The following is a 25,964-nucleotide window of genomic DNA, read 5'->3' as shown; positions in this document are numbered from 1 at the left end:
GATCCAGCTGGTCATTTAACCGTTTAAATACCCCCACGTGACACGCTCTCCACCAATAGGATAGCGAAACTGTCTGAGCCATTGTATAATTAATTTTCAAACTTACAAAAAAACAGCACTCAGTCATGGAAATAATGTTTTTGATCTGTGTAAATCTTCAGAGCAAAGGTGGTGGTCCCCTGGCAAAAAATGAGGTGGCCGCCTTGTTAATAGAAGCCTTAGGTGTTTTTTCAAATAATTAAAATTAAATTCACAAAATCTGGCCATTTTCTACCCCAATGTTACATGGGGGCGGTAACAAGGAACTAGTATTATCAGCGAACTTTCATTGGCCAAGGCCCTAATCACGGTTGTCATGGTTTTTAAAATAACTTGTGTACTATACTTCTTCCTGATTCTACAGAAAGTTCCCTGAGCAGAAACCAATTTTTCTATGTTCTGATGAACAATTTGAAAATCTCCCGACTATGGAAAAGTTTCTTCTGTTATGTTGAGTGTTATTCTAATCTCTCTGATTTAGTAGATGTAAATTTGCATCGGGATAAAGAATGGTATTTTTTTTGTCGCTGCTAAACTATTGGATTCAAACTGCCTCTACATGTAGTTTTCAGGGAACCTCGATGGTCTAGTGGTAAGACATCTGCTCTAGAATTGCAAAGGTTGTGGGTTCAAGTCCCACCCAACTAAAGGGTGGATTTTTTTCACAGAAATCAGAAAAGAAGGTCTACTGAATATACATGGTTTATAACACAAATCAGTGTATGTGTAAAAGCAAATAATCTCCAAAACAAACAAATAAAGTATGTTGGACAAAATCTCCCTGATTAGATTGCAAGATACAAATGCTGGCAGCTCTGTGGGTGCAAACTAAAAGCTTTTAAAAGGATTTTGTGCATGGTAATATTGATATTACAAATGGTAGTTCCTATTTGTAAGTTTTCCTGGTTTAGTTCCATTTGAGTAAACAGGAAATATTCTACATAGTCTACCTGGGTGATAAGCCAACTTTTGTGTATGTTCTGGATCATTGAAACTAACTTGAAGTTAGTTCCTTGAAGTTTACAAGAAACATCTCAAAATGTGAATGCTCAATGGTTGATTGTTTTAAGACACACTTTTCCCACATTTTAGTGCCAAAATTTATTTGCTTATTGTTCTATTCCTTGTGTCATAGCACTCTAAATATGCCTGCTTCTATTACTTGAGTTTTGCAGTGAAGAATTAAATTTCAGCAAGTACAAACTAGAAAGAAATTGATTGCAATAAATTAATGCATTATTATGACTTGTTGAAGATTCTGAGCTGTGCGTCTGGTACTGTTTAGCTTGTGCCATTTAAACGTGAGGCATCAAAATAACTTTCAGTATGGAGGTAAAACAAAACAAAAAATTGCTGCACGCACTTAGTCTTTATCTTCTGGAGCCTGTTGAAATTTGTGTCTAGATTGCATGGAACAAGTGAAGCGATTGGTATTTACCCATCACTATATTCTGAAAGTTCAACACTTGAAATGTCTTGGTGAACTTATTGTATAAGGACAAGAGCTAAGAAAGGATGTTGTATTATTTATTTATTTACATTAAACATAGAGTTTTGTTTGCATTTCAATGTTACAGAAAGCTGCAAGGAATTCAGCATAAACTCTACGTAGTGACCACACAAGGAAGATTTAATTGAGGTTGAGTATGGAGGCCCAGAGGAGCCACAGAACAATCTTGTTAGTTGTATGTTTGATCCTGCTGGGATTATTAAGCAGTGTTGTATCAGCTGAATGGCAAGGAGATCTGTCATCTTATCACATTGCTTCATTCAGTAATCCTCATCCTCCTAGACCTCTCAATGATCCATCTGGTAACCACAATGCTAAATTCAATCATTTCACTCTATCTGGCCCTGATGGAGCTGTGTATGTTGGAGCTGTCAACTACTTATACAGACTGGATAGTTCATTGAATCTGCTACAGAATGTTAGTATATGTCAAGAACTAGGAGAGGATAGATGTGATATATTCACCAACTACAATAAAATCCTAATATTAGATAATCAGAATCGGTTGATTACATGTGGAAGTCAGAATGGAGGAAAATGTCAGTTCAGGAATCCAGATGATTTGACTGATGTGTTGTTTCATCCAGTGATTAATGTTGCTGGTTTTGGAGAGTCGTCTACTGTGAGTTTGATTGCAACGGGACCAATGGGAGATGGTCCAGATGGAGGAGACTGGTTGTATGTAGCTGTGACTTATACTGAGGGGGGTGAATATGGTGCAATCCCACCAGTCAGCAGAAGAATCCTTAATACAACACGGTTGTTGATATCCCCTCCAGCAGGCCCAGGGTCTTCTTCATCTACTGCATTTGATCCTAACACTCCAATCGATATTGCATATGTAACTGGTTTCTCACATGATGGATTCACATACTTCATCACATCTCAAAAGGAGGATTTTGGTTCCAATGTCTTTGTTTCTAAAATGAACAGAGTCTGTCAGACCAGTCCTTCCTTTGACTCTTACACAGAAATCACCCTACAATGCCAAGGATCAGATGGTAGTGTGTACAGTTTGGTACAAGCTGCTCATATTGGCCCAGCAGGTCCGGATCTTGCTGTATCATTAGGTTTGAATGCTGAGGACATGGTGTTGTATGCTGTGTTTGCTAAAAATGAAGGAGCTGATGGGACTAGTGATGTACCTATTGATCAGTCAGCATTGTGTGTGTATAAGATGAGTGATATTTTAGATGCCTTCAAGGAAGCAGTCAGGGGATGTATTAAAGATGGAGATGACTACTTAGTGAAGTACTTGGAAAATTCCTTCTGTAAAACATTACCGGTGAGTATGAGTATGGTCAACTTCACTCAGTTTAATCCTTCACTCAGTTAAAACATTTGTTATAGACCAGAAGGACGACTTTTATTTGCTTTTTAAATTATCAAGTACCTTAAGAGGTTTTTTCAAACGATAAATTTAAACTAATCATGTAATAATATAGCTCTGTTTGTTGCATTGTTTTGCTCCTTTTGAAATGGTTAGAGCTGTTGTAGAAACTTTAATAAACAAAAACACAGTCTCATCTAGCTGTCTTGATGTCACTAAGCTTGATGTCACACTCAAACACCATAGTTAATTTTTTTGTGATTGAACAAATGCACAAAACAACCATTTAGTAAATAAATGTTTAGAACCAAGTTTAATCTTTGGATGTAGGCTAATCAATGATCTTGTTTATGTCTAGGTTGGGCCAGATATGTTTTTGTGTTATCCTTTTGGAGATGGCACCCAGTTATACAGGTATGCTAAAGGCATTGATGTAACATCATCCAATGCTGTGCTGGAACTATCAGGTATTACAAACAATTTTCAATTTTTCTATTTAGGTTAGTCCAGATGTGTATAGCCCCTATGTCACTCTATTGCTGATGGTTCAAACCTGGTGATAAAGGGGTATAATATGTATCAGCATCCAATGCTATGTAAGAGGATCATGTAAATAAAACAAAGCATTTAAAAAAAAAAAAAAAATTGGCAGTTTATTTGTTCCAGTGGCATTTGCTGTATCACATTGAAAAGCGAACAATTGTCACTATCACTTTCAAACTACTTGGTTGTTTGTTTTGCTCAAAATCAAATTGTATATTTATAATGAAAAAAAGGAGTACTTTTCCACATTCAGATGATACATCTCATCAGTAAATGATAATAAAATGTTGCTTGTAATAATCTGAAATCAAATGTACATTTATTTACAGACACTCTGATGTCATCCATCATTACAACTACTGAGATGAACTACACTGTAGCTATCATTGGAAATGACTCCAGTGGGGAACTTTTAAAAGTAAGTACAATTTTTGTGAACAAACTACTTTTTCTACGCTTTAAACAAAAAATATAGCTCTAGCTAGGTACAGTTTTTATTGTGAAGGTTAGAAACCTTAGAGGAAATGTTTTCAAGAGGTGATTTACATAAGTTTTAGCTATTTATGTAAAGAATTTTACCTGTAAATCATTAATTTGAATTTCCTTTATGAGAAGGGAATAAAAGAGTGGGACAAGACCATCAACATTAGTTTTTAAAACAGCATGGTTGTAGTGGTGGGATTAAGGTGAGGTCTTTTAATGCACTGCACATAAATCTGACAATCAGTGATTTATCCATGTTCTGTGCTAAGTAGCTCCTTGCGCAAGTTTTGAACTTGCATGGCTTTATTTCATACTGTCCTGGGTAAGTTTCAGACTTGAACGAGACAAACTATGGCACTTACCAACTGAAATTGGGCCATACAATTTGTACAAGTAAGTGACCATTGAGCCCTCTTGATACATTCTGATTGTGGCAAATTTAACATGGCCAAGGGATCTCCTCTTGGTCAAGTAGAATGGATAAATTGTTCCAGGTTATGAATGTTAGATATATGCTAGTAAAATGTGTTTTCGTCTGTGTTACAGGTTCACATCCAGAGCAAGACCTCAGCCAGACTGTATGAAAGAGTAGACCTTGATATTACTGGATCAGTCCTTAAAGATGTCAAGATTAATGATACAACAAGAGAGATGTACATACTCACTGAACAAAAGGTATGTTTTAATGATATAAATGTAATGTCAAACTGTCTTTCCTTTTTTCCCCAAAAGATCTTTTAAAAGATCCAGCAGGAAGTAGAAAATAGTTTTCATCATTCTACATTGCTATTCTATTTCATCTGGATGTGAAATTTCTAACTACTTTTTTTTGTCATCTTTTGAATTATTTTTCATTTGGATCAAATAGTTTTTGAAGATGCGTGTTGAGAATTGTGGTCAGTATACAACGTGTGAGACGTGTATTGGTACGGATGCAGGGATGGATGGAGACCCATACTGTGGCTGGTGTACTCTGCAAAGACAGTAAGTATTGTATCTTGTACGAATAAGATGTTGTGTTGAATTGTGGCTAGTACACATGATTGAGAACCTGAGGTTGTATACCCTGCACTAGACCAGCAGGCACTGGATACATGTTTTCCCTAATTCATGCCGGGCGATGTCCATTTTGTATGTTCTTGTCACATTGGGTGCGTTCGATTAGCTTTGTGTGGCGTTTTCTTTTTCCAGGACGAACGTGTGCAGATAACTACCCACGTTCGTCCTGGGAAAAAAAAACTCCACACACAGGGGTCGACCCAGGGAAGCTAAACGAACGCACCCATTGGATGACCAGAGCAAAGGCCACCCATACTTACCTGCGAGGCGGGCACACAGCATTCACTCTCAGTGCAATTCTTTGTTTCTCCCACACAACGAGAACAGGCTGTGGTATCAAAATGCTGGAATTCTGCCATGTGTGTGATTGGGTAATCCCCTTTTATGGACTTGCATTGTAATAAAGGAAATATGTAGCCTCCAGAGTCTTCAACCATTGTATTTCCCCATTATTGTGGAAGTGTCGTGGCCGAGCGGTTAAGAGCACCGAATTCAAACTCTGGTGTTTCTGATCAGCAGAGTGTGGGTTCGAATCCCCAGTCGTGACACTGTGTCCTTGAGCAAGACACTTAACCATTGCTTCGTCTTTCGGATGGGACGTAAAGCCGTTGGTCCCATGTGTTGTGTAACGCATGTAAAAGAACCCAGTGCACTTATCGAAAAGAGAAGGGGTTCGCCCCGGTGTTCCTGGTTGTGGCTGCTTAATGCGCCGTAGCACCTTGTAAACCCTTATACGGTGCTAAATAATTGGGTCTCAGAATTCATCACTGCAATAACCTATCTTTCTGAAAGTTTGTATATACTCAGCGCCTTGAGTACCTTGTTTGGTAGATACGTGCGCTATAAAAGACTTTGATATTATTATTATTATTATTATTATTATTATTATTATTATTATTATTATTGTTATTATTATTATGTTTTGGAGGCAAGTCCAATCAGACCCAGCATCCAGCACTGGTTCCATGAGATTGATCCAATCAGCACTGTGTCTCATGGCCAAGGTTTTGCTATTCAAATTATTTTTTAAAGAGGAAAACAGAAATCCTAGACTTGTGGACAAGTCGTTAAATCGGCTCCACGCGCTGAGATAGTGCTCTCGCGAGATCACTGCTCTCGCGCGAACTGATGGCTCCCCGATTTCGACTCCTCAAACGGAATTGAAAACATGGAAGATTCTCGGCGCTTACTGTTTAACTTGAAGGTAAGAAGCTGCTTAAATTTTGCTCTCTTTTAAATCCACTGAAAATTCATTCTGACAACTATGTTTACAGTCCCTGTAGAGTCTTTGACTATGGTTCTTTTCAAGCAGTTGGTTGAGTTATCAATGTTTAATTTTTTTATTTATATAGATGCACCCTGTATTCAGACTGCAAGTTGCCTGATGTGTCTACCCGATGGTTAGCCTACAATACTGCACAGTGTATTGAGATAACCAATGTGGATCCTAATAACAATCTACCAATCACTGTCACAGAACAAAATGTAAGAGTAAAGTATTTCTGCTTACCGACTTGTTTCATTTCATTTGCGCATTTCCATACAGCTGCTTGGCTCAAAACAACTTGCCAATACAGGAAGTATTACTTGGCAGAAGTTGGCATTCTTCCATAATGATATCAATATTGCATGATTGTGGTTTTATGAAATTAGGTCAAGTCAAGTGGCTTTTTGATCTGAATATCCCACTTCCCTTTATTCTCACATACATGCGCACCTATATCTGTGCCACTAATTTCAGGTTTACTCACAGTGTGAACTATTTAGGTTCACTCACAGTGTGAACTACTTAGGTTCACTCACAGTGTGAATTATTTAGGCTCACCCACAGTGTGAATTATTTAGAAAAAATTTACAAGGTAAAAATGACCCCATTAATGGTGTAGCGATGGTGTCGTTTGAGTTGGGGGCGCAAGCCCTCGGGCTATGGAAAAAAAACGCTCACAAGAAAAGCTTCCCCTGAGAGTTCTTTTTGACCGTTTAAAGTTTGCAGTTATTTGTGTGTAAACAAAAGCTATTTTTAGATGCTCAGAAACACAGAAATAAGTCCCCAAGTCTATTTTAAACTGTGTGAACCATAAAATTAAGACTACGCTTTATCCCCAATTCAAATTTAATATCTATTATATCATTTGCCGTACCTGCTGCTAAACATAGGATTCGGACTGTCTCTAGCCACCGGGCAATCTCGGTGGTCTAGTTGGTATGACACTGCTCTAGAATTGCAAAGGTCATGGGTTCGAATCCCACCCAAACAATATGCCTGTGATTTTTGTTCACAGAACTCGGGTAATTACTGAGCATACAGTGCTAACACACATCAGCGTATGGGTAAAAATCAAAATTAATATCTGCTGTAGGCTCATATACAAGATGTTCAATTTGTACAGCGTCAGTTCCATCATTGTATGTTATAATTATGACAACTGTGTATCTTATTTGCTATAAATTGTATTATTTACTAGGTTACTGTTAGTGTAGAGCAGTTACCAGAGTTACTGACCAACATGACATATGAATGTTGGTTTGGATCCTACGTATCTCAAGCTACAAAGACTAATGAGGATCTTAGATGTGTCTCCCCACCTGGTAATAGGATACCTCCAATTCAACAAGGAGGTAAGACCAGCACAAGTTCAGCCGTCGATTTCACCAAATTCTTCCTAACTTAGTATTAATCTTAGGACTTAGGACGGGTTCAGTTCCGTATCCAAATACGTAGGACGCATTGAACTCATCCTAAGTTAGGACGGGTTACTCGTCCTAACTAGAGTAAGGATTGATCCTAGCGTTTCGTGAAATTGGCTGCAGGTCTATTAAAAAAAAACTGTTTCCTAAAAGATGTTATTGCAGTACATTTGTTAAAGGCAGTGGACACTATTGGTAATTGTCAAAGACTAGCCTCCACAGTTGATGTATCTCAACATACGCATAAAATAACAAACCTGTGAAAATTTGAGCTCAATCGGTCATCTATGTTGTAATAATGAAAGAAAAAAAACACCCTTGTCACACGAATTTGTGTGCTTTCAGATGCTTGATTTCGAGACTTCAATTTCTAAATCTGAGGTCTCGAAATCAAATTTGTGGAAAATTACTTCTTTCTCGAAAACTATGGCACTTCAGAGGGAGCTGTTTCTCACAATGTTTTATACCATCAACCTCTCCCCATTACTCGTCACCAAGAAAGGTTTTATGCTAATAATTATTTTGAGTAATTACCAATAGTGTCCACTGTCTTTAAAACATACAACTTTTTATGAATGTTCCATTTTCCAGATGATGCTGTTATGGTTCTACTGAGCATCCATTCCAGTGAAACGTCAGTCAGTTTTGTGGATACAAGTTTCTACTTCTATGAATGCTCAACTCATACTTCGTAAGAACATTAATTTCTTCTTCTTTGTTGCAATTTTGTTTGTAAAAACAACAAGCTTTAATTTGCTTTGAAATAACTTTTAATTAAGGGGGTTTTCATGCTTTTGTTATTAGTTCACATTGAAAACAAAAACCTCCACACACAATTTATTTTAATACATTTAAAATTGCACTTATCTTTTGTATGTTTTGTTTGCCCATGGATTATTTTGTTGTTTTGTATTTGTGTTTGTTGTAGTTGTGTATCTTGTGTTGGTAGTCGATGGGCCTGTGATTGGTGTGTCTTTGAGAATAGATGCACTCATAATAGCTCTACCTGTGCAGGAGACAATGAAATCGTCATTACAGGACAAAACGTAAGATCAAAGATGTTTTCTTTTTTTGAGTTGCTGAAATTTACCAGTTATAAACTAAATTGGGCACTTTAGTTTCCTTAAGTAATACATAAAAGAACATCCTATTCCTATCTCTTCAAACATTTTTTTAATGGAGTTAATAAGTTCCTGACACAATTCAAAATAAGGAAATAATTTCTCGTAAATAATTATCTGGTGTGATTTCTTTAGAATTCAGCTATGTCTTCACCCAAGGGTCCGGGTTCCTGCCCTCAGCTGCTGGCTCAGAATACTGAAGTCCTTCTTCCTAATGGAATTGAAAGAAGTTTACAAGTCATGACTACAAATCTACCCGATCAGACCCAGGTTAGTTAATATCATTATTGATCAATCAGCATTCCACAGCAAAATGAATGTAGTATTTGTAAAATCACAAACACTCTGTGTTCAGACTTTGTGAAAAGCAGGTAAACCATTAAGTCTCAACAAGTAAAGTTGTTAGTATTGATATGAACAGAACATTAAAAAAATACTTTGCAATAGTCAGAGCTTTGCAATAAAAAAGGGGTTGGCTCACTTTAAATAGACAGTCAGGAAACGTAAAAGGATTGAAAAGGTTTGAGGAACTAAAAGATATTGATGCATAACGAGATAGTGATATACACCAGACAATAATATTTATATAATTTTGTTTTATCAATATAAACCCCAAGGGAAACTGACTGGGTAAATTTTGAAATTGTTTTTTGGGGTTGAGCAAAGAATTGACTAGAGTGGGATTCGAACCAACGACCTCCGGATTAACGTGCCGGCGACCTACCAACTGAGCTATCTAGCCCTATGTTGGCGTTGTCGTTTTTTTTTTAAATGGCAAATACAGCAACCTTATTCTCTCTCCTTCAAGATATTGAAATACTGGTCTTTTGTTACTTTGGGGGGTACGGAAAAAAGAACCTCCTTCGTTTAATTCCTTTGCACTTACTCCCACTGTCCATTTTATTTCTTCATCTCTTAGATTACTAGCTTTGAATGTAGCTTTGATATTGAGGGAGTACGTCAGAGTACAACGGCACAGCGTAACAATGATACCATCATGTGTGACATGAAAGCTGTAAGTATATTAGACCATTAATATCCCTTAAGTTGAAAACAATTTCTTTATTTTAAAGAAAGCCAAGAGTTTAGTTGAACTTTATTTGATATCAGCCCATTTGTACTCCACAGTATACCTACACTTCCAGTGATGAAGCAGAGCTGATTGTGAAACTAACCATTGAATGGACAGACACCAGTAATAACCCTCACATTCTAGATGATTTATTCAACAATAATGGTGAGTTTGAGTCAAGGATATGGGGTAGAGAGAGTGGCACTTCCATCCACAAGAGTTCATTGCCTCTGCCAACTTACTCTTAGTGAAATTACTGTCCAAACAGTTGCATAAGGATTCCACATTCATGTTGCTAAATGAGTTTCTGTTGAATATTATGGTTTGTTTTATGAAAAGAGTTTGAATAATCTAGTAATATAAAAAGAAGAACAAAAGAAAAAAAATCTTTAGATCCCTTCCTTTAAATAAAGACTATGGTAAATTTTCTAAAGAATATTTTGACATGTAACTTAAAATAAAAATTGAATTTGCATTACCGTTACAGCAACACTTTACAAGTGTGGAGTATTGAAGCCAGATTGTAGTCGGTGTGTTACTGCCAGGCCAGAGCTGGAGTGTGTTTGGTGTAATGCTATGTGTGAACTAAGAGAGTCTTGTACAACAGCAGAAGGAGAGTGGGTTACCCACAATAATAACGCCAGCTGCCCTGATCCAGTCCTCCAAGGGGTGAGTAGATTTATTGGTCATTATGGAGTAACAGGTGGTCCAAAGTATTAATTAATAGTGTTGCATGACAGATTTTAAGTTGTGAAATTAAAGCTGTCTGGCCTGACCTTACCTTTAAAGAGGTGACTGAACATAAGAACTATTCTTAATTGACAATAACAATAGGGCTCATATTAATGTTTCTTACCGTTTTTTCGCTCTATGAAAACATTATTGTGATTTTGTTAGATTTAACGAATATTCTCAGATTGATAAATAGATACAAATATTTTTTCTTGAATTTGACAAAACTATTCTGTAATGAGACAGATATCGGTAGAATGAGAAATCCAATACCATAATCATGATTTAACATCAATAAATGACATCTTGACTTGACAATGTTGTATTGTTTAGGTGTATCCATTGAGTGGACCAATAGAAGGTAACACCATAGTATCTGTAATGGGTACAGATATTGGCACAGGGTTCCATACTGTACTGAATGTGACGATTGGAGACCAGGAATGCCATCTGGATGGACTGGAAGCCTATTATGAAATTGGCCACAAGTAAGAAATTTATCCAACCCATTCCTGGAATCACATAGAAGCCATGAACTCTGTTGCCCTGGTCATGGCCTTGGTGCCCCTTGAAAAGTTTGAAAACTTACTATTACTCGGTTGGAGATGAGTGTTTGATCACTGTGAAATAGCTAGACCTATTTACTACCCACCCAGGGAGCTGAGATGGTTCAAAATGAAAAAATTGCGCAGTGACCAGGGGTAATTGTGTTTGAGATGCAATGATAATTTCTTTGAAATTGCATGCTATAAATAAGAGCAGTTATCATGTTAATTATGGAGATTACAAATTGAGCATACAAATCTTGTTTATACTGCATTTAATGGAGTTGTTCTTGTGTATCTTCTACCGGTGCCTTGTCATTTAGTTTAAATGTTTTACATATGTAGGGTTAGATAGAGGCACTCTGTCTGCTGAAAAGATAAAAACACTACTAATGTCAGCAGAGATAGGATTTATTGTTTGGGCACTGGCGTGGTTACCAGCCTTTTTCTTATGCTCTGTACAGTTTAAAATGTGTCTTGCCCTTTTGATCATTAAGGGGCGCAAATTGAATTGTGTTTATTATGAATTATTATTATTATCATTGTTAGAATATCATAGTTCCTTCATTCTGCATTACAGCTATGTAATCTGACCTTATTCCACAGTGTAAGTTGTCTTACTCAATCAAGAGTTGAAAGTGTGGTGCCGATATCTCTGACTGTCAATGGGCCATCACCACAGGAGAGCTCAGGAAATGTCACATTTGAATATAGGGTAAGTCTGATTGAAGTGGAGTCTAGAGTAATTATAAAGAATGATTTGTGGAATATTAAATTTGCACTTAATTTGAAAATAACTTTCATTTAGCCTTTGAAAAAGACTGCTATAGAATTGAGAGTATGGTTCAGTATGGTTCAGTGCTCCAGTTTCTCGTATTCGATTAACTTCTGAAAACTTAAGACACGGTGATTTAGAACAAATGAGGTGAAAGTCTTCCAATGTAGGTTTGAGGGCTGCACGAAAACTTTCTCCATTTTTTTTTTAATGTTGTCCACAACCAAATCTGGCACAAACATATTCTGTTGTCACCCCCCCCCCCACTGATATCCTCATCTTCTTCAAAAACAAGAAAAGGAACTGAATTATTGACCAAATGATGATGAATGGACAAATGGTCTGGTTGATAATGAGAGTCTACTATTAGTAGGCCTATATAATAATTGTGTTTTGGTTCTAATTTTCCTGCTAGGTTCCATCTATTACAAGTTTCAGTCCTCGATTTGGACCAGCAGCTGGTGGGACTCGTATAACAATCAACGGAATGGCTCTAAATACAGGACGGAATATTCAGGCATTCATTGGTGATAAAGCTTGCAAAATAACAAGGCAAGTAAAGACATAAAAACTGAGGTCCTGTTTCATTTTCTTGATGTAGAGCCGGTTATCAGAGATTTTCTTGATTACTCTTTTAGGTTGAGGTCTGATCAGCATCGCATCATTTATACACAGTTGGTTACAAAAAGTATTTCAGAGTGATGTGTCATCTGTAGTATAACTTTGATTTATTACACAGCCCAGTGACAGAGACTGAAGCAGTGTGCACAAGCTCTGAGGGGTCTGTTGGGCAGACAGAAGTTCTCAAGATGTCTTTTGATGGAGCAAACAAAACAAGCGTGGTGTTCACTTTCAATAACAACCCGGTCATTACTGGAGTCAGTCCAATCACCAGTATCTATGCGTGAGTACATCTAAGAACAATAGTTGTTAAATTGACTGTTGAAATTTTACAACATCTCATTTGTCCACAATTTTCAACGTGTGATTTTAAGGCTGCAGTTTCATGAGTAACTTGTAGCTATATCAGGCTATATTAGGCGATCTGAATGGCCTTTAGAAGGTGATTTTTTGCCGCTCTTTGGCTTGTTCTCTGTAGTCTTATTTTAAGTGGTTTTTTTTTTGTGGCAAATTTACTGGAAATCTCTTTGAAAATTCTGGAAATTGTATCCTATTATCTTTCACCCTTTGATTTCTTTTTCATTACTCAGTGGTGGTCGGGAGATGGTTGTCAGAGGGACTCATCTAGACACTGCCCAGATGGCTTCACTTGTTGTTACAGTTGCTACACAAAACACCAAAACTAAAAGATCAGTTGGCAGTGATGAACCCAAGAATAACAGTTTTGAAGAGGTGAGTCAACATGCTAAAACATTTGCCAATATTACATTACAACGAGAATGAAAACATGAACGATGAGATGCACGCCCTCGATTGGTTGAATGAGCGTGGGCGTATTCGAGTGAAGTATTTCAACCAATGGATTGCGTTTCCGTTGGTCGTTATCGTTTTCGTTATCGCTGCAGTGTCACTTGGCCTTAGATTCCTTGCCACATTTCTTGCCACATTCTTAGGTCCTATCCCTCTGTCACTCGTCCTGGTCTACAATAACCTAGAGCCCCTAAACCTTTTGAGCCTCATTCCAAAAGGAGTGGGGGGGGGCGGGTCATTTGCTACATTTGCTCCTATTTGTGGAATGTATTACCGCTGAGCATAAACATCTAGTTCCTGAAGTACTTATAAATCTCAACTTAATTCCAGCCTGTTCTCGCTTACTGTAATTGCAATTTCATTGTCATGATCCATCTATGTATTTGTAAGTTATTGTACAGTTTGTTGTATTGTATTCTTGTAGGCGCCTTGAGCACTTAAAGATTGGATGTGTGCTTATTATAAGTTATTATCATTACTATTATCATGTAAAAAGCGAAATTCATTAACTTTTTGACTGATAAATGTGTATTTTTAGAGCTGTACTGTGGAAAGCCCAGAGCTCATGCGTTGCAAGACGCCAAATATAACATCAGCCATAAGCAGCTCTTTATCTCAACATAACGTGACCTTTGGCTTCATTATGGACGGTGTGAGTGACCTCTTAACATGGTCAGAAGACAACGACGTTGACTTGGAGTTCTTTCCTGATCCAGAGTATGATGAGTTTGAGGACGACTTGTTTGAGAAGATGGGAGAATTGATGACGATCACGGTGAGGATTTATCAAGGGTTAACTAATTGGTTATTCATAATTCCATTTCATAACACCAATGCTATATCTGTCTAGAATAATTAAAATTGTTGTTTTGCCCCAGCCTGTACTTGAAGTACTGTATGTACGCTCAATGTTTCCTGAGTCCCATAGGCAAACTACTTGAGTTTGTTGTTTGTTTTTGTAGATGATCTCCGAATAAGGGACCTAATGCAAAGTTCAACAAGGGGTATAAGCACCAAGCTGGCAACAGCCAATCTCTCGTATTTTTGGTTTAACATCTATGATGATGAATTGCACATATTGGTAAACTGTAAATCATTAACTAGGAAGCAATACTTATTGTGAAATCAGCAGTTAGCCAAGCCGGATTCAAACTCGTAATGCTGTAGTTGCAAGTCCTGCAGTCTAACCACCTAGAACCCATGACCACTTTATTCTGATGCATATATCTTAACCACTAGACCACTGAGCATGCCCAGTCATGAGAGACCATTTCAAATCCTATAATAGCAGCTGGGACTGTCAACAATTTATGGAATAATTTCCATAAGGGATAACGAATAATATATATGTATCTGTGTTTGGTTTTTTTGTTCATTGTTTGTTTGTCCAGGTGACTACTTTCATTATTAGCAGCGTGTGTATTGAACCTTCTTGAATACACCTGTCCTTTCAGGAGCATTTTTCCTACCTGGAGTACTATATCTTCCACAAAGCATAAAAATAATTATCGGCTCAATGCACACGCTTGCTCAGGGACCCATAACCTTACAAGCTTCACTTCTTTATGGGTCCCTCCACAGTTTCATGAATGTCCATACTTATTATTCATTCATATAATCTTATCAAACAACTATTTATTTCTTAACTTCCAGTTTACACTGTCTTTGATTTGATTTTGATTGCGAGTTTGATACTGTGGAAATAAACTGATTGATTGATATCTTGAGTTTTACCGGCGTACACCTAAGTATTGAACTGTTGCACCAATGATTTCACAGCGGCCACAAAAGGCTTGTACCAAAATGCTCTCAGCAGCCACAGACGGCTGCAAGATCTGACCTACTTCCATTCGACCTAAAAGGTCAAATTCAAGGTCATGACTTGAATTGACATTTTCCAATGGAGCTCTTGTTAACATAGTTTCTATGTTTAAAAACGACTGATTCGTATTTTTTTTTCCCAGACACTTTCAGAAGAAAGAAATGTCTAAAACTGTATCTGGGCATATGGTGATGACTTTACATAAATGAATGTTCTGTGAAGGGTTTTAACTCACTTGTTACAAAAAGAACCAAGCATCAATGTTTGTATGTAAGTTTTAAGGTGTGTTGAAATTGTCTGTTTTAACTTTCAGGGAAAACTAATCAACAGTGCAATCACTGAATCAGAATTAGTGGTGTATGTTGGACCAGTGAGATGTGATGTAAACTTTATTGAAGAAGAAGCTCTTGGTTGTAATTTACCTGAGGAAAAACCATCTGCCGGGGACTTCAACGGCCAAGACACTGAGAGAGGTCTTCCTGTGGTCTGGGTAAGTCTTAAGAGAAATCTTAGATGTAATTTACTCAGGACATATCCATCTGACCAGGGCACCTTGGGTCAAGACACAGAAATGAATAATTAGTTTGTGGAGGTCTACAGATATTTCTCGGTAATCATAATTGTGTTATGGAAAGGTTTGCGATAGCACCGTGTAATGACTATCTCTAAACGAGCTGAGGGTGGTTCTGAAAAGAACCGTTGGTTTAAACTGGACGTTTCCTGCTACAGGAGCAAAGACGAATCAGTGTCTGATATTGTTTAGTGGACCCCTAAGCATGGGTGTAGGAAACCTGGTAGACCGGCACTAACTTACACTGACATTCTTAAAATGGACACGGGGCTGGAGATTTCAAGTCAGCAATGGGGGACAGAAAGGCTTGGAGGAACCATCGTGATTCGATGACATCACTCGACTTAAAGCAAGTATGCTCTGATCGTCTTCTGGAAAAATTCATTACGAGATAGGTATTTTTTTACATGGCTATTATGAGATAGTCATTACATGGTGTTACCTCAAACCGTTCCATATCATGTTTCCACCATAATTGTGTTGGTGACTTCATGAACCAAAACATTAGCCCTAATTGCACCTTGTTCCTGTTCTCTCTGCAGGTAATTCACAGCAATCTAGAGTTCCGTATAGGTTACATTTCCTATCCCCCTGTTGAATTGCTACCAATCCTACTCCCATCAATCAGTGGAGCAATCGTGGTGTGCGTTCTCATCATAGCCTTGTGCTTCTTAGCTCAGCTATATGGATCCAAACAAGAAGCTAAACTCATCCAGGAAGATATGAGATCCCTGGAAGAGGATCTGTCGGATGAGATCAAACAAGGTAGTATTTAGGTCCTACAAAGAACACATTGCTAAGACATCTTTTTTACAAAAACCCATCCAAGGAGAAAACCTCTTTAACTTAACTATGCATCTACACTGTTTCAAAGCGCTGTACAGCCAAGAAAAACATTAAAATGCAGGATAAAAACATATTTACAAATATATAAACATATTTATTGCAAACTTTTTGTTCAAACATTTTCATGTTAGTGAAGAAGTGCCTCATTTAGAACTTTTGGCCTCGTTTACACGTTTTACTAATGCACAGTTTTTACGTGCTGGATGGTTTTACAAACGGAAGTGTGTTGACTCCCCTTCCATTTTTTCCACTTGCATTTGGCAAATAGGCTATCACTACGGTCAAACTCAATGGATTCAGATGTTTGAATATATAATTCTACTCTTTATTTGTAATTTTTCTTCCTTCAGCCTTTGCCGAACTTCAGACAGACTTGACAGATTTGACAAGTGACTTGCATGGAATTGGAATGCCATTTGTCAGTCACCGAGAGTACGCCAGTAATATGCTGTTCATTGGGCAAGAGAGACCAGACACTCAGGATAAAGAGGTAAGTGTCGCCATTCTCTTGCCTCTCACTTCACTAAGATTTGACATCCAAACCCATTGCTTCCCCTTCGTGAAGTGTCGTGACCGAGCGGTTAAGAGCACCGAATTTAAACTCTGGTGTTTCTGATCAGCAGAGTGTGGGTTTGAATCCTCAGCCGTGACACCTGTGTCCTTAAGAAAAACACTTAACCATTGCTTCGTCCTTTGGATGGGACGAAAAGCTGTTGGTCCCATGTGTTGTGTAAAGCATTTAAAAGAACCTAGTACACTTATCAAAAAGAGAAGGGGTTTGACCCGGTGTTCCTGGCTGTGGCTGCTGTATGCGCCATAGCACCTTGTAAACCGTTATAAGGTGCTATATAATTGGGTCTCAGAATTCATCGCTTCAATAACCTATCTTTCTGAAAGTTTGTATATATACTCAGCGCCTTGAGTACCTTGTTTGGTAGATACGTGCGCTTTATAATACTTCAATATTAACTGTGGTAGAATGTGTCACCTGTCCTGACTGCTGCTCACTGACGATTTGTTATAACCTTTCTCAACATTTTTATTTACTGTTTATTAATGTATATTTGTTGCATATTTTATCTATCCTTCTTTGTATTTTTTAGTACCCAGATGAAAATGTCGAGAAAGCAATGATGAAGTTTTCCAGTCTTCTTAGCAACAAGGCTTTCTTACTTGTTCTGATTCAGACGTTGGATGCAGAGAGCACCTCAAAGTTACCCATCAGACAAAAGTAAGCCACTTCTTTAATAATACCATATCTTAACTTCAGAGTTAAAGGCTTAAAGGAAAAGTTGCAAGTGTAAACTTACTTACTTCTCAAGTGTAAACTTACTTACTTCTCAAGTGTAAACTTACTTACGATCCAGAATAGACCCGGGTTCTGAGTCCTAGGGACCCCTGAGCCATTTCTTGGTTAGGCTGAACCAAAGCTATTTAGAAAATGGGACTCTGCATCAGTTTGAGCAATTACTGGGTCGTTCTTAAACAAGTTCCTGGTCACAGAGATGGACCAGGCCCTCTTGGTTCCTGAAAAGGGCCAATTAGAACGTACAATTACATTTCATGACAGTAAATTTCTGTGCAAACAACTCAACCTCAAGCTTGTTTGATAATTATGTACTTTTTAAAAATGATATTTTGCAACACATTTAATTTGTATCTTAAGGCACGTTCAGTGTTTTCTTTTTTCACTTCCTAAATTCTATTGTATTATTCAGGCAGTTGATAGCATCTCTGCTAACAGTTATCATGATCATGGAGAATAAACTCACATACTTAACTGAGTAAGTAGTTAAAAGTTACTCTCATAATTTATTCCTTGTTATTGTTTAATGTACAGGGGCCAGTTCAGATCCTGTATTCGGTATTCAGCAGCGGGCATCTCAAACAAATAAATTCTAAAATGTTGCCCCCGTAGAAATTATCATGGACTTAAAAAACTAAGTTGTCAATCATCTTTTTAATTGATGTCTTTAAGTGTAAGGCCTGGGCCAATGTTCATAGAGGTGCTTAAGCAAAACGAGTAGCTTAGCACAAAACAATTGTGCTAACCATAATGGGGTTACCAGCCAAAATACCTTGGCCCTTGTTCCATCTTTGACTTTTGCTTAGCAGGATATTATGTAGCAATATCTTCTGCTTAAGCAGTTCCATAAAATAGAGCCATGATGCTTGAATTTACCCCTGCCCTTTGCTTTAGAAAAGCATAGAGATGCATAAAGATGGGTTTTCAATAACCCCATAAAGGTTTGTATTGTGACACCAGCATTTGCTTATTGATTAGGATTGATACACCAACTTCATACTAAAGTTAGCTAGTTGTGAAAATAATTGGTCCAAGTTCTGATTTGAAATGTTTTATCTTTTTATTATTCAGTGTTATGATCACTCTGATGACTGAGCTCATTCAGACAGCCGCCGACAATGATCGAACACGACAACTCTTTCTCAGGTAAAATTCTTGAACAATTATTGCAGAACTTTTTAAATTTCATCTCTACATATTTCATGGTTTAATTCGTTGAAATAAAATCAACCTGAAAGCTGAAACATGGAACTGTTTTTGTATTAGATACTGCATTTATTTTGATGTAGCCATTGGCATTAGAGTTTTTAGTCACAGTTATTTTGTTCATTTGTTTAATTCCATGCATGTGCCATTGGCTTATTTTCCCTTTTGTGTTGTTTTGTTCTTTCTATATGTTTTGTTCTTTTTTGAAATTCCTAATAAATAACAATAATAGCCACCACAACTCACTAGAGACTAGTACACAGTCTTACGCCAAATCTCTAAGTTTTTAGCTTATTTTTACACCAAGCAAAGTTTCAAAAAATTTCTTTAACAAAAAATCCCCATATTTACACACTGCTACTCATTTATTTTTACATCATCACTGCCAGAAAAAAAAGATCAAGAGCTATTTCCCCGCACTATAGACAGAATGTCTTTGTATTTTTATATTTTTAAATAACTTCATTTGTGAAATGCAAACATAATTTTCTTAAATTTCTTTGTTTAAAGATTTTTTCTATTTATAAAAATATTTCCCCCCCGCTTTTTCTGACAGAAATGAGAGTATTTTAGAGAAGCTTCTATCAAACTGGGTTGCTTTGTGTCTGTATGACCAACTTCAGGTATGGTATAGGCTTAACATGAGTGTTTGTATTATTGGTTGCTTGTATTGTGTAGTGTGCAATCCTTCAAATGAAAAATACTTGCCAGGCAATGCACATAATTTCTTTTACAAAGAACGCATTATGATGGCAAAGATAGATGGCATTATGTGCATTGCTTGGAATGTATTTTCATTGTTTTAAACTTGTTTTAAGCATCAAATAAATAAAATTGGAGAATAAAAGAAACTGTACATTCAAGTATCTGTTTGTTAGTATATATTACCCAAGTATTTCGGGACCAGTAGAGGTCTTTATGATGTGTATATTGTAGAGACAAACTTTTATTAGCTGCCATTGGCAATGATTTAATGTGGTAGACTTATTTAATTTGCAATAAATTAAAAACAACACTGCCTGAGTTCTGATTGATGATGTCTTTTTTCCCTTCAGAGTCACACTGCCTATCCACTGTTTGTCTTGTACCGTGCCATCAAACATCGCACTGAGAGTGGTCCAGTTGATGTCTTCACCGGAAGGTCAAGATATTCTCTCAACTTTGAGAAGATGTTGGAGGAGGATGTTGAGTTCAATACCCTTGTAAGTTTTTACCGTCAAATTAAATTGTATTTTCTGTAATAATGTACTGAGATTTATTTTAGAAAACATAATCAGCTGGTTGCCAACGCTTGTTATTCTACCTATATTTTTTTCAAAGGACAAATCTACAATGACCCTACCTACAGCCAAGTATTTTTCTTGTGACATATACTCTGACTGTGTGCCAGACTCCATGCTTGTGTCATCAAAGGCACAGTCCCATTTCAGAGCTGCTAAAATAAACTCTCCCTGATTCTGCAGAAAGTTCCTAAAAGTAACACAATCTTTTCATGTTCTTATGAACACATTAAAAAACTTCCCTGATTATGGCAACCATTTCCCTAATATATTGAATGTAACTCCTATACATTCAAATACAGTCTTGATTGTTGTACAAAATCTTCCTGAGTGCAAGATGGAAATGTTGACAGCTCTGCCATGACCAACAAACTGTACCTGCAATACTAAATTAATAGGGGAACAAATTTCCTAGTCAAATGGATTATTGAATGTTTTGATCTGGTACCCATACAGAATGTTGTTGTGCTCTTTGATGAAGAAGGAAAAGTCATCAAGGAAGTCAAGGTGCTAGATGTAGACACCATTTCACAGGTCAAGGAGAAGATCTTAGATGCCCTCCACCGCAACAAACCCTACTCCAGCAGACCCAGTCCAAATCAAGTCAGTCTCGGTATGTGAAAAGCATCTCTACTGAAGAAGTTGTAGGGTAACCCCATTGTCCGCCCATTAAAGATGGAATAAACAATTAAATAATGTAATAATGTCGTCATAATGTAATAAGTAGCCCACATCGAGGACTAGTTGATGCAAACAATTCCATTGGTAGAGCATCAGCACGTTAATCTAGAGTGTGCATAATCAAGTCCTGGTCTAGTCAAATTTATTTGTTCAACCTAAACTTTTTAAATAAATTATCAGTCAGTTTCCCTTGTCTTTGTGTTTTTACTTGATATTTGACATAAATAAGTTGCATCCCCTTAAAACCATTGAACACTTTCGGTAAACAGTATTGTCCAAGGCCCACACTTGGTGTACCACAACATATATATAAAATAACAAACCTGTGAAAATTTAGGCTCAACCGGTCATCGGAGTCGGGAGAAAATAACGGGAAAACCCATAACTTGTTTCCGCACGTTTTTCCGTGTCATGACATGTGTTTAGAATTGATAATTATTTTAATGTTTTCTCAAAAAGTAAAGCATTTCACGGAATAATATTTCAAGAGAAGACTTTCACCATTACCTTCTGTAAACCCTGTATATTATTTGTAAATCTGTAAACTTAAATTTTTTTTTCTGTTCCGAAAGTGTATAATGGCTTTAAGGTGATCCCTCTGTTACCGCTTTGTGATTCCTTTGCTTTGTTTACAATCATGTTCTATAAATTTAATCATGCCATTCAAAATCAATGTTTTACCTTTTGGGTATCGTCAGCAAGTCAACAATAAAAATAATTCACAATAAATGGGAAATATCTTTCTTCATCATTAGAATGGCGCCGAGGCACCAGTGGTCGTCTTGTGTTGACAGATATGGATCTCAGACCTTCGACTGATAAATGGCGGAGAATAAATATGCTAAAGGATTTCCATGTAAGTGTCAGCATTCTCATGAAATACAAAACCAAGTATTCAACTCAAAATAAAATCAAGAAACAAATATTGTAAACAATATAGGTTGAAAAAAAAGAGGAAAACTACCTAATTGTTCTTCAACTTACATGTAGCTACAGGTTGCCAAGAAAGTGCAAAGTTGTCAAGAGTGATCAGGCTGTTATTTCTTTATCAATTCTTTTTTACTAGAACCATTTTCTTTCTTTTAAATATTTCCTATCTTGTCAGCCAATGCTTTATAATATCTTTAATCACTCAGTATTGTGTTTGTTTGTTTGTTTGTTTGTTTGTTTGTTTGTTTGTTTGTTTGTTTGTTTGTTTGTTTGTTTTGTTTGTTTGTTTGTTTGTTTGTTTGTTTCAGGGATTTGTTTAGGTTATTAGTTGTCATTTATAATTTGCGTTTGGGTATAACTGGTATTTTGTTATCTTTGGTAACCTACAGGTTGGGGATAACGATCAAATGACGATTGTAGAGAAGCAAGACGTTGCCAATGCAACTCTTTCTCAACCCATTCTTAAGTTCTCCGAGGGAGATGAGGAAAGTACTTACAGTAAGTTTCCACTACTCAATCAATTGGTTGTTATCATTTCTGGTTTTTAGAGTGACCCACTGCTTATAATGGGTGCTGAGTGGGTTAAGTTTCCTTTTGTAATTGCTGATTTTTTGTCGCTTGAAATTGAATTGTTATTAAATGATCCTGTTTACCAGGGCTTGCTATTCCTTGATCAATATTTTGTTCAGGTTTTTTTTTAGCAACAAGGAACTTCCGATACTAAATCTATACAAATTAATCTTGGATAATTTTACTGTACGAGATATCCGTGGGAATTTCATGATATTTTGTTTCACACGCACTGTGGATACAAATTCTATTTAGGGACTTCTTTTATGAAATTTGTTAAAGAAAATTTACTATTGAAATAAACAATTAGGCTTTGTACTTTATTATGTGGTACCTTGATCAATCCATTGACATGAACGGCCTTTACAGATGTGACCAGTGGAGCTAAAAAGGGGTTTCCCCTTCTGTTAATCCCATTGATTTTATTGTATCACCAAACCATTGTGTAATCCTCGTAAAGTTGAGGATAACAAATTTTAATGTGTGCCCGTCCAATGTTAAGGAAAAATATTGCAAATTACATTTGACAAATATTTTCATTTTAGTACTGAATATTTCAATGGATATTTATTCCATGGTGGCAGTTTAACGTTAACAGTTTAGTACAATAATGTTTAGATGTATAAGCTGGTAACAATCTGTTTTGGTCTTGTGTATGTTGTACAGTGACTGGTGATAATATAAAGTAGGCAATGAATACCGAATGATATGGTAAATCAGTTAACAGTAGTGAAGCAAAATAGCTTTCACACTTTTGATTTGACAAGGACAAAAACTTTAATTAACTTTGACCAAAATACTCATATTAAACATGTTTTGTATTTTCTTTTGTAAATATAGAATGAGTAATTGGGGCAATTTACAGAATATATATAAGTTTATGTATGTTTTGTAAAATTATTTTTTTTCCTTCAAATATTATTTGTAGCGGGCCGACGTTTTGACCCAGGCAGAGTCTTTCTCAAAATTAAAAACCTTTGAGAAACACTGTGCTTTGGTTGAGTTTTCAGGCATTTTTTTTTCTTCATTTATCCAATAGGTCCTTTTGGTTGGTAAGCAGTTTGCAACAGCTAACTCTTTTGTCTCTATATATTTTTCCCTGTCAGTTAATCTTGGGTTTGAAGACTCGGCTAACCGTAATCGATACAGCAAGCATCGGTATACGGTTGTAGAGGTAGAGCCAATAGAAGGAGTCAAAGACTGGCATCTGGTGAGTTATGGGGCAACTAGTAAGCTGTAGAAAAAGAAATGTATTTTTGGATTGACAGACTATCAGGTCACAGTGTTTAAATTCTTTTGTTAATCCTGGCCAGCTTGACATGGGTTGTCTCTGTCCCTAGTTCCTTGCTGTTCTCTCCCCCACCTCATTTCCTGTCCTTACCCAATCTACCCTCATCTCTCATCTATTCTACACATGTTCCTTGTTGTATCCAAACCTTGCTGTCAGTCATCTTCATTCAGGACCAGCGTTTAAGTTGCTATTTAGCATGTATGCCTCTATGTAGTTCTGATCCACAGGTTTATTTATTTTTTCTATATCTACAAATTCCTTTGCAATTATATGTATCGTTATTGTACTTTGTGAAATGGCCGAACAATACCAATAATAACAGTAATCTTTTGTGTTTGATGGGGGATTTGTAAATAAAAGAGGTGATGGGTTGACAGTTCACCTCATACTTGATGTCATTCTTGCACTAGGCTAGGATTGGAAACAGTTGACTGTTCTAGTAAACTTGCGGCTACAACCATGGGTAAAAACTCTTTTGAGGGAGTGGTGGCTCTGAAAAGAGCCGGTTTGGTCTCGACGTTTCGAACAGTATACTCTGCTTGTCTTCAGGAGAGTTTTTACCCATGGTTGTACCCGCAAGTTTACTATTAATATTTATATTTATAGTTGCTCTCATTCTCCACACCATGCAAAGCTTCAAACACCATTTAGTTAACTGTTCGATATCTTTTTCTCTAAGGTTCAAGATGAAGACAACGGCTATGATGATGATGATGATGAGGAAGGCAAGAAGAAAAGATCCAAAGATTGCTGCAGCGGGTTGAGATCAGTCACCTTCAGAAATAAGATCACTCGCAGGAAGATCAAAGAGATCTCATTCCCAAGACTCATGTCAACAAAGGTTAGCAAAATAATAATCTGCCAACTTGTTTTAGCGGCCAATAACTTCCATCCAGAGGCTCATGCTGTAGGGGGACAAGGGACATGTAATTATGAAGAACAACAATAATTCTTTCTGAATTTGATTTTAAATTTATGATTTGATTTGTATTGTTATTTTTGTTTTGTTTATAATTTAGTGAAGACCTATGCTTTTAAGATACATTTATAATATTTTTTTCCCAATTGTAATTGATTAATCGGTAATGTTTGCTTTAATTTTTCAAAAGATGTTTCTATTTTCATTGTTAACTATGTACATACACATTATAAGGGCTATATAAATATTTTTACTTGTGTATTACCCTTTCCTGTAATTGGCGGCTCGTACGCTGTTGGTTTGGTCAATAAACATATGTTTTGGTTTGAGCTTTTGAAAGGGGAAAGCTGTCATCAAAGCGGTGTCTATCTGTGACTTGTCGGAGAGGGGGATGGATATATCTAAAAAAAAAAAATTCCTCTGCCTTTCACTTTGTCCTTTTATCTGATTCCTTTGTCTCAATTAGTTTTGTTTGTTTTTTCGCAGGGAGTCATTCAAAAGTACGTTGATGACATGTTCAACACCATTCTGTCAGTGGAGAGCGCCCCCAAGGCCATCAAGTACCTCTTTGACTTTTTTGACAGCCAGGCCAATCGACATGAACTGGAAGAAAGTGACCCGGAAATCACACACATCTGGAAGAGTAACATGTAAGTTTATACTTCTGTTTTTAATTGTCACCTTGAAAATCTGTAGCAATTTTGGAATTGAAAATCCCTGAGGACCAATCCTTGTAATCGTATTTTGCTGAAAACAATTACTTGTGTAGTCAAATTGTCTTTTGAGTTCCATTTGTGTTGGAAAAAGCAGTGTAACTAAAGTCTTGTTTCAATTTCTTATAGTTTGCCATTGCGTTTCTGGTCCAATGCCATCAAAAATCCAGACTACATCTTTGACATCCGACCTACTCGCTCAGTTGAGGCAAGCATGGATGTGATTGGTCAGTTATTCCACGACGTACACGACACCAAGACGCATAAACTGGGAAAGGTAACTGAGAGTTTGTTGACATATACCATGCTTGTTTTCATTATGTCTCCAGATTAGAAACTGTAGAGAATAGTATTTCAGAATTTGGTAGTTCTCTTTGCCGATTACTGAAAAACCATACACATAGACCTCATAGCGATGTTGTGTCTTTTTGTCATTATGATGTCACCGTGTGTCACGTTACATCACATGAAATATGCACTTTCATTTATCTACCACTCATG

The 25,964-nt window shown here is 36.8% G+C and overlaps 1 protein-coding gene across 3 annotated transcripts in view; it reads left to right on the top strand.

The window, feature by feature from the left end:
- The window catches only part of LOC139933762 (plexin-B-like), a 129,923-nt gene that overhangs the window by 99,828 nt on the left and 4,131 nt on the right, over positions 1 to 25,964 (top strand). For all 3 annotated transcript variants that reach the window (XM_071927963.1, XM_071927964.1, XM_071927962.1), the window contains 34 exons: positions 1,617 to 2,834; positions 3,238 to 3,346; positions 3,752 to 3,840; positions 4,452 to 4,580; positions 4,774 to 4,889; positions 6,317 to 6,449; positions 7,430 to 7,583; positions 8,244 to 8,343; positions 8,581 to 8,698; positions 8,909 to 9,043; positions 9,693 to 9,788; positions 9,902 to 10,010; positions 10,333 to 10,514; positions 10,911 to 11,065; positions 11,729 to 11,837; positions 12,313 to 12,449; positions 12,637 to 12,801; positions 13,109 to 13,250; positions 13,867 to 14,103; positions 15,464 to 15,640; positions 16,264 to 16,486; positions 16,918 to 17,057; positions 17,671 to 17,798; positions 18,286 to 18,351; positions 18,945 to 19,019; positions 19,636 to 19,702; positions 20,135 to 20,281; positions 20,816 to 20,972; positions 21,796 to 21,896; positions 22,360 to 22,468; positions 23,647 to 23,750; positions 24,511 to 24,672; positions 25,237 to 25,400; positions 25,593 to 25,740. In XM_071927963.1, coding sequence (XP_071784064.1) covers positions 1,686 to 2,834; positions 3,238 to 3,346; positions 3,752 to 3,840; positions 4,452 to 4,580; positions 4,774 to 4,889; positions 6,317 to 6,449; positions 7,430 to 7,583; positions 8,244 to 8,343; positions 8,581 to 8,698; positions 8,909 to 9,043; positions 9,693 to 9,788; positions 9,902 to 10,010; positions 10,333 to 10,514; positions 10,911 to 11,065; positions 11,729 to 11,837; positions 12,313 to 12,449; positions 12,637 to 12,801; positions 13,109 to 13,250; positions 13,867 to 14,103; positions 15,464 to 15,640; positions 16,264 to 16,486; positions 16,918 to 17,057; positions 17,671 to 17,798; positions 18,286 to 18,351; positions 18,945 to 19,019; positions 19,636 to 19,702; positions 20,135 to 20,281; positions 20,816 to 20,972; positions 21,796 to 21,896; positions 22,360 to 22,468; positions 23,647 to 23,750; positions 24,511 to 24,672; positions 25,237 to 25,400; positions 25,593 to 25,740 — 5,532 coding nt within the window. In that variant the 5' untranslated portion in view covers positions 1,617 to 1,685. The remainder of the gene's footprint in view (positions 1 to 1,616; positions 2,835 to 3,237; positions 3,347 to 3,751; positions 3,841 to 4,451; positions 4,581 to 4,773; positions 4,890 to 6,316; positions 6,450 to 7,429; positions 7,584 to 8,243; positions 8,344 to 8,580; positions 8,699 to 8,908; positions 9,044 to 9,692; positions 9,789 to 9,901; positions 10,011 to 10,332; positions 10,515 to 10,910; positions 11,066 to 11,728; positions 11,838 to 12,312; positions 12,450 to 12,636; positions 12,802 to 13,108; positions 13,251 to 13,866; positions 14,104 to 15,463; positions 15,641 to 16,263; positions 16,487 to 16,917; positions 17,058 to 17,670; positions 17,799 to 18,285; positions 18,352 to 18,944; positions 19,020 to 19,635; positions 19,703 to 20,134; positions 20,282 to 20,815; positions 20,973 to 21,795; positions 21,897 to 22,359; positions 22,469 to 23,646; positions 23,751 to 24,510; positions 24,673 to 25,236; positions 25,401 to 25,592; positions 25,741 to 25,964) is intronic.

This window comes from Asterias amurensis, chromosome 2 (genome assembly GCF_032118995.1).
Source record: "Asterias amurensis chromosome 2, ASM3211899v1".
Classification (NCBI taxonomy): domain Eukaryota; kingdom Metazoa; phylum Echinodermata; class Asteroidea; order Forcipulatida; family Asteriidae; genus Asterias; species Asterias amurensis.
Note: the sequence above shows the minus strand (reverse complement) of the source record. Positions and strands in the feature narration are given on the sequence as shown.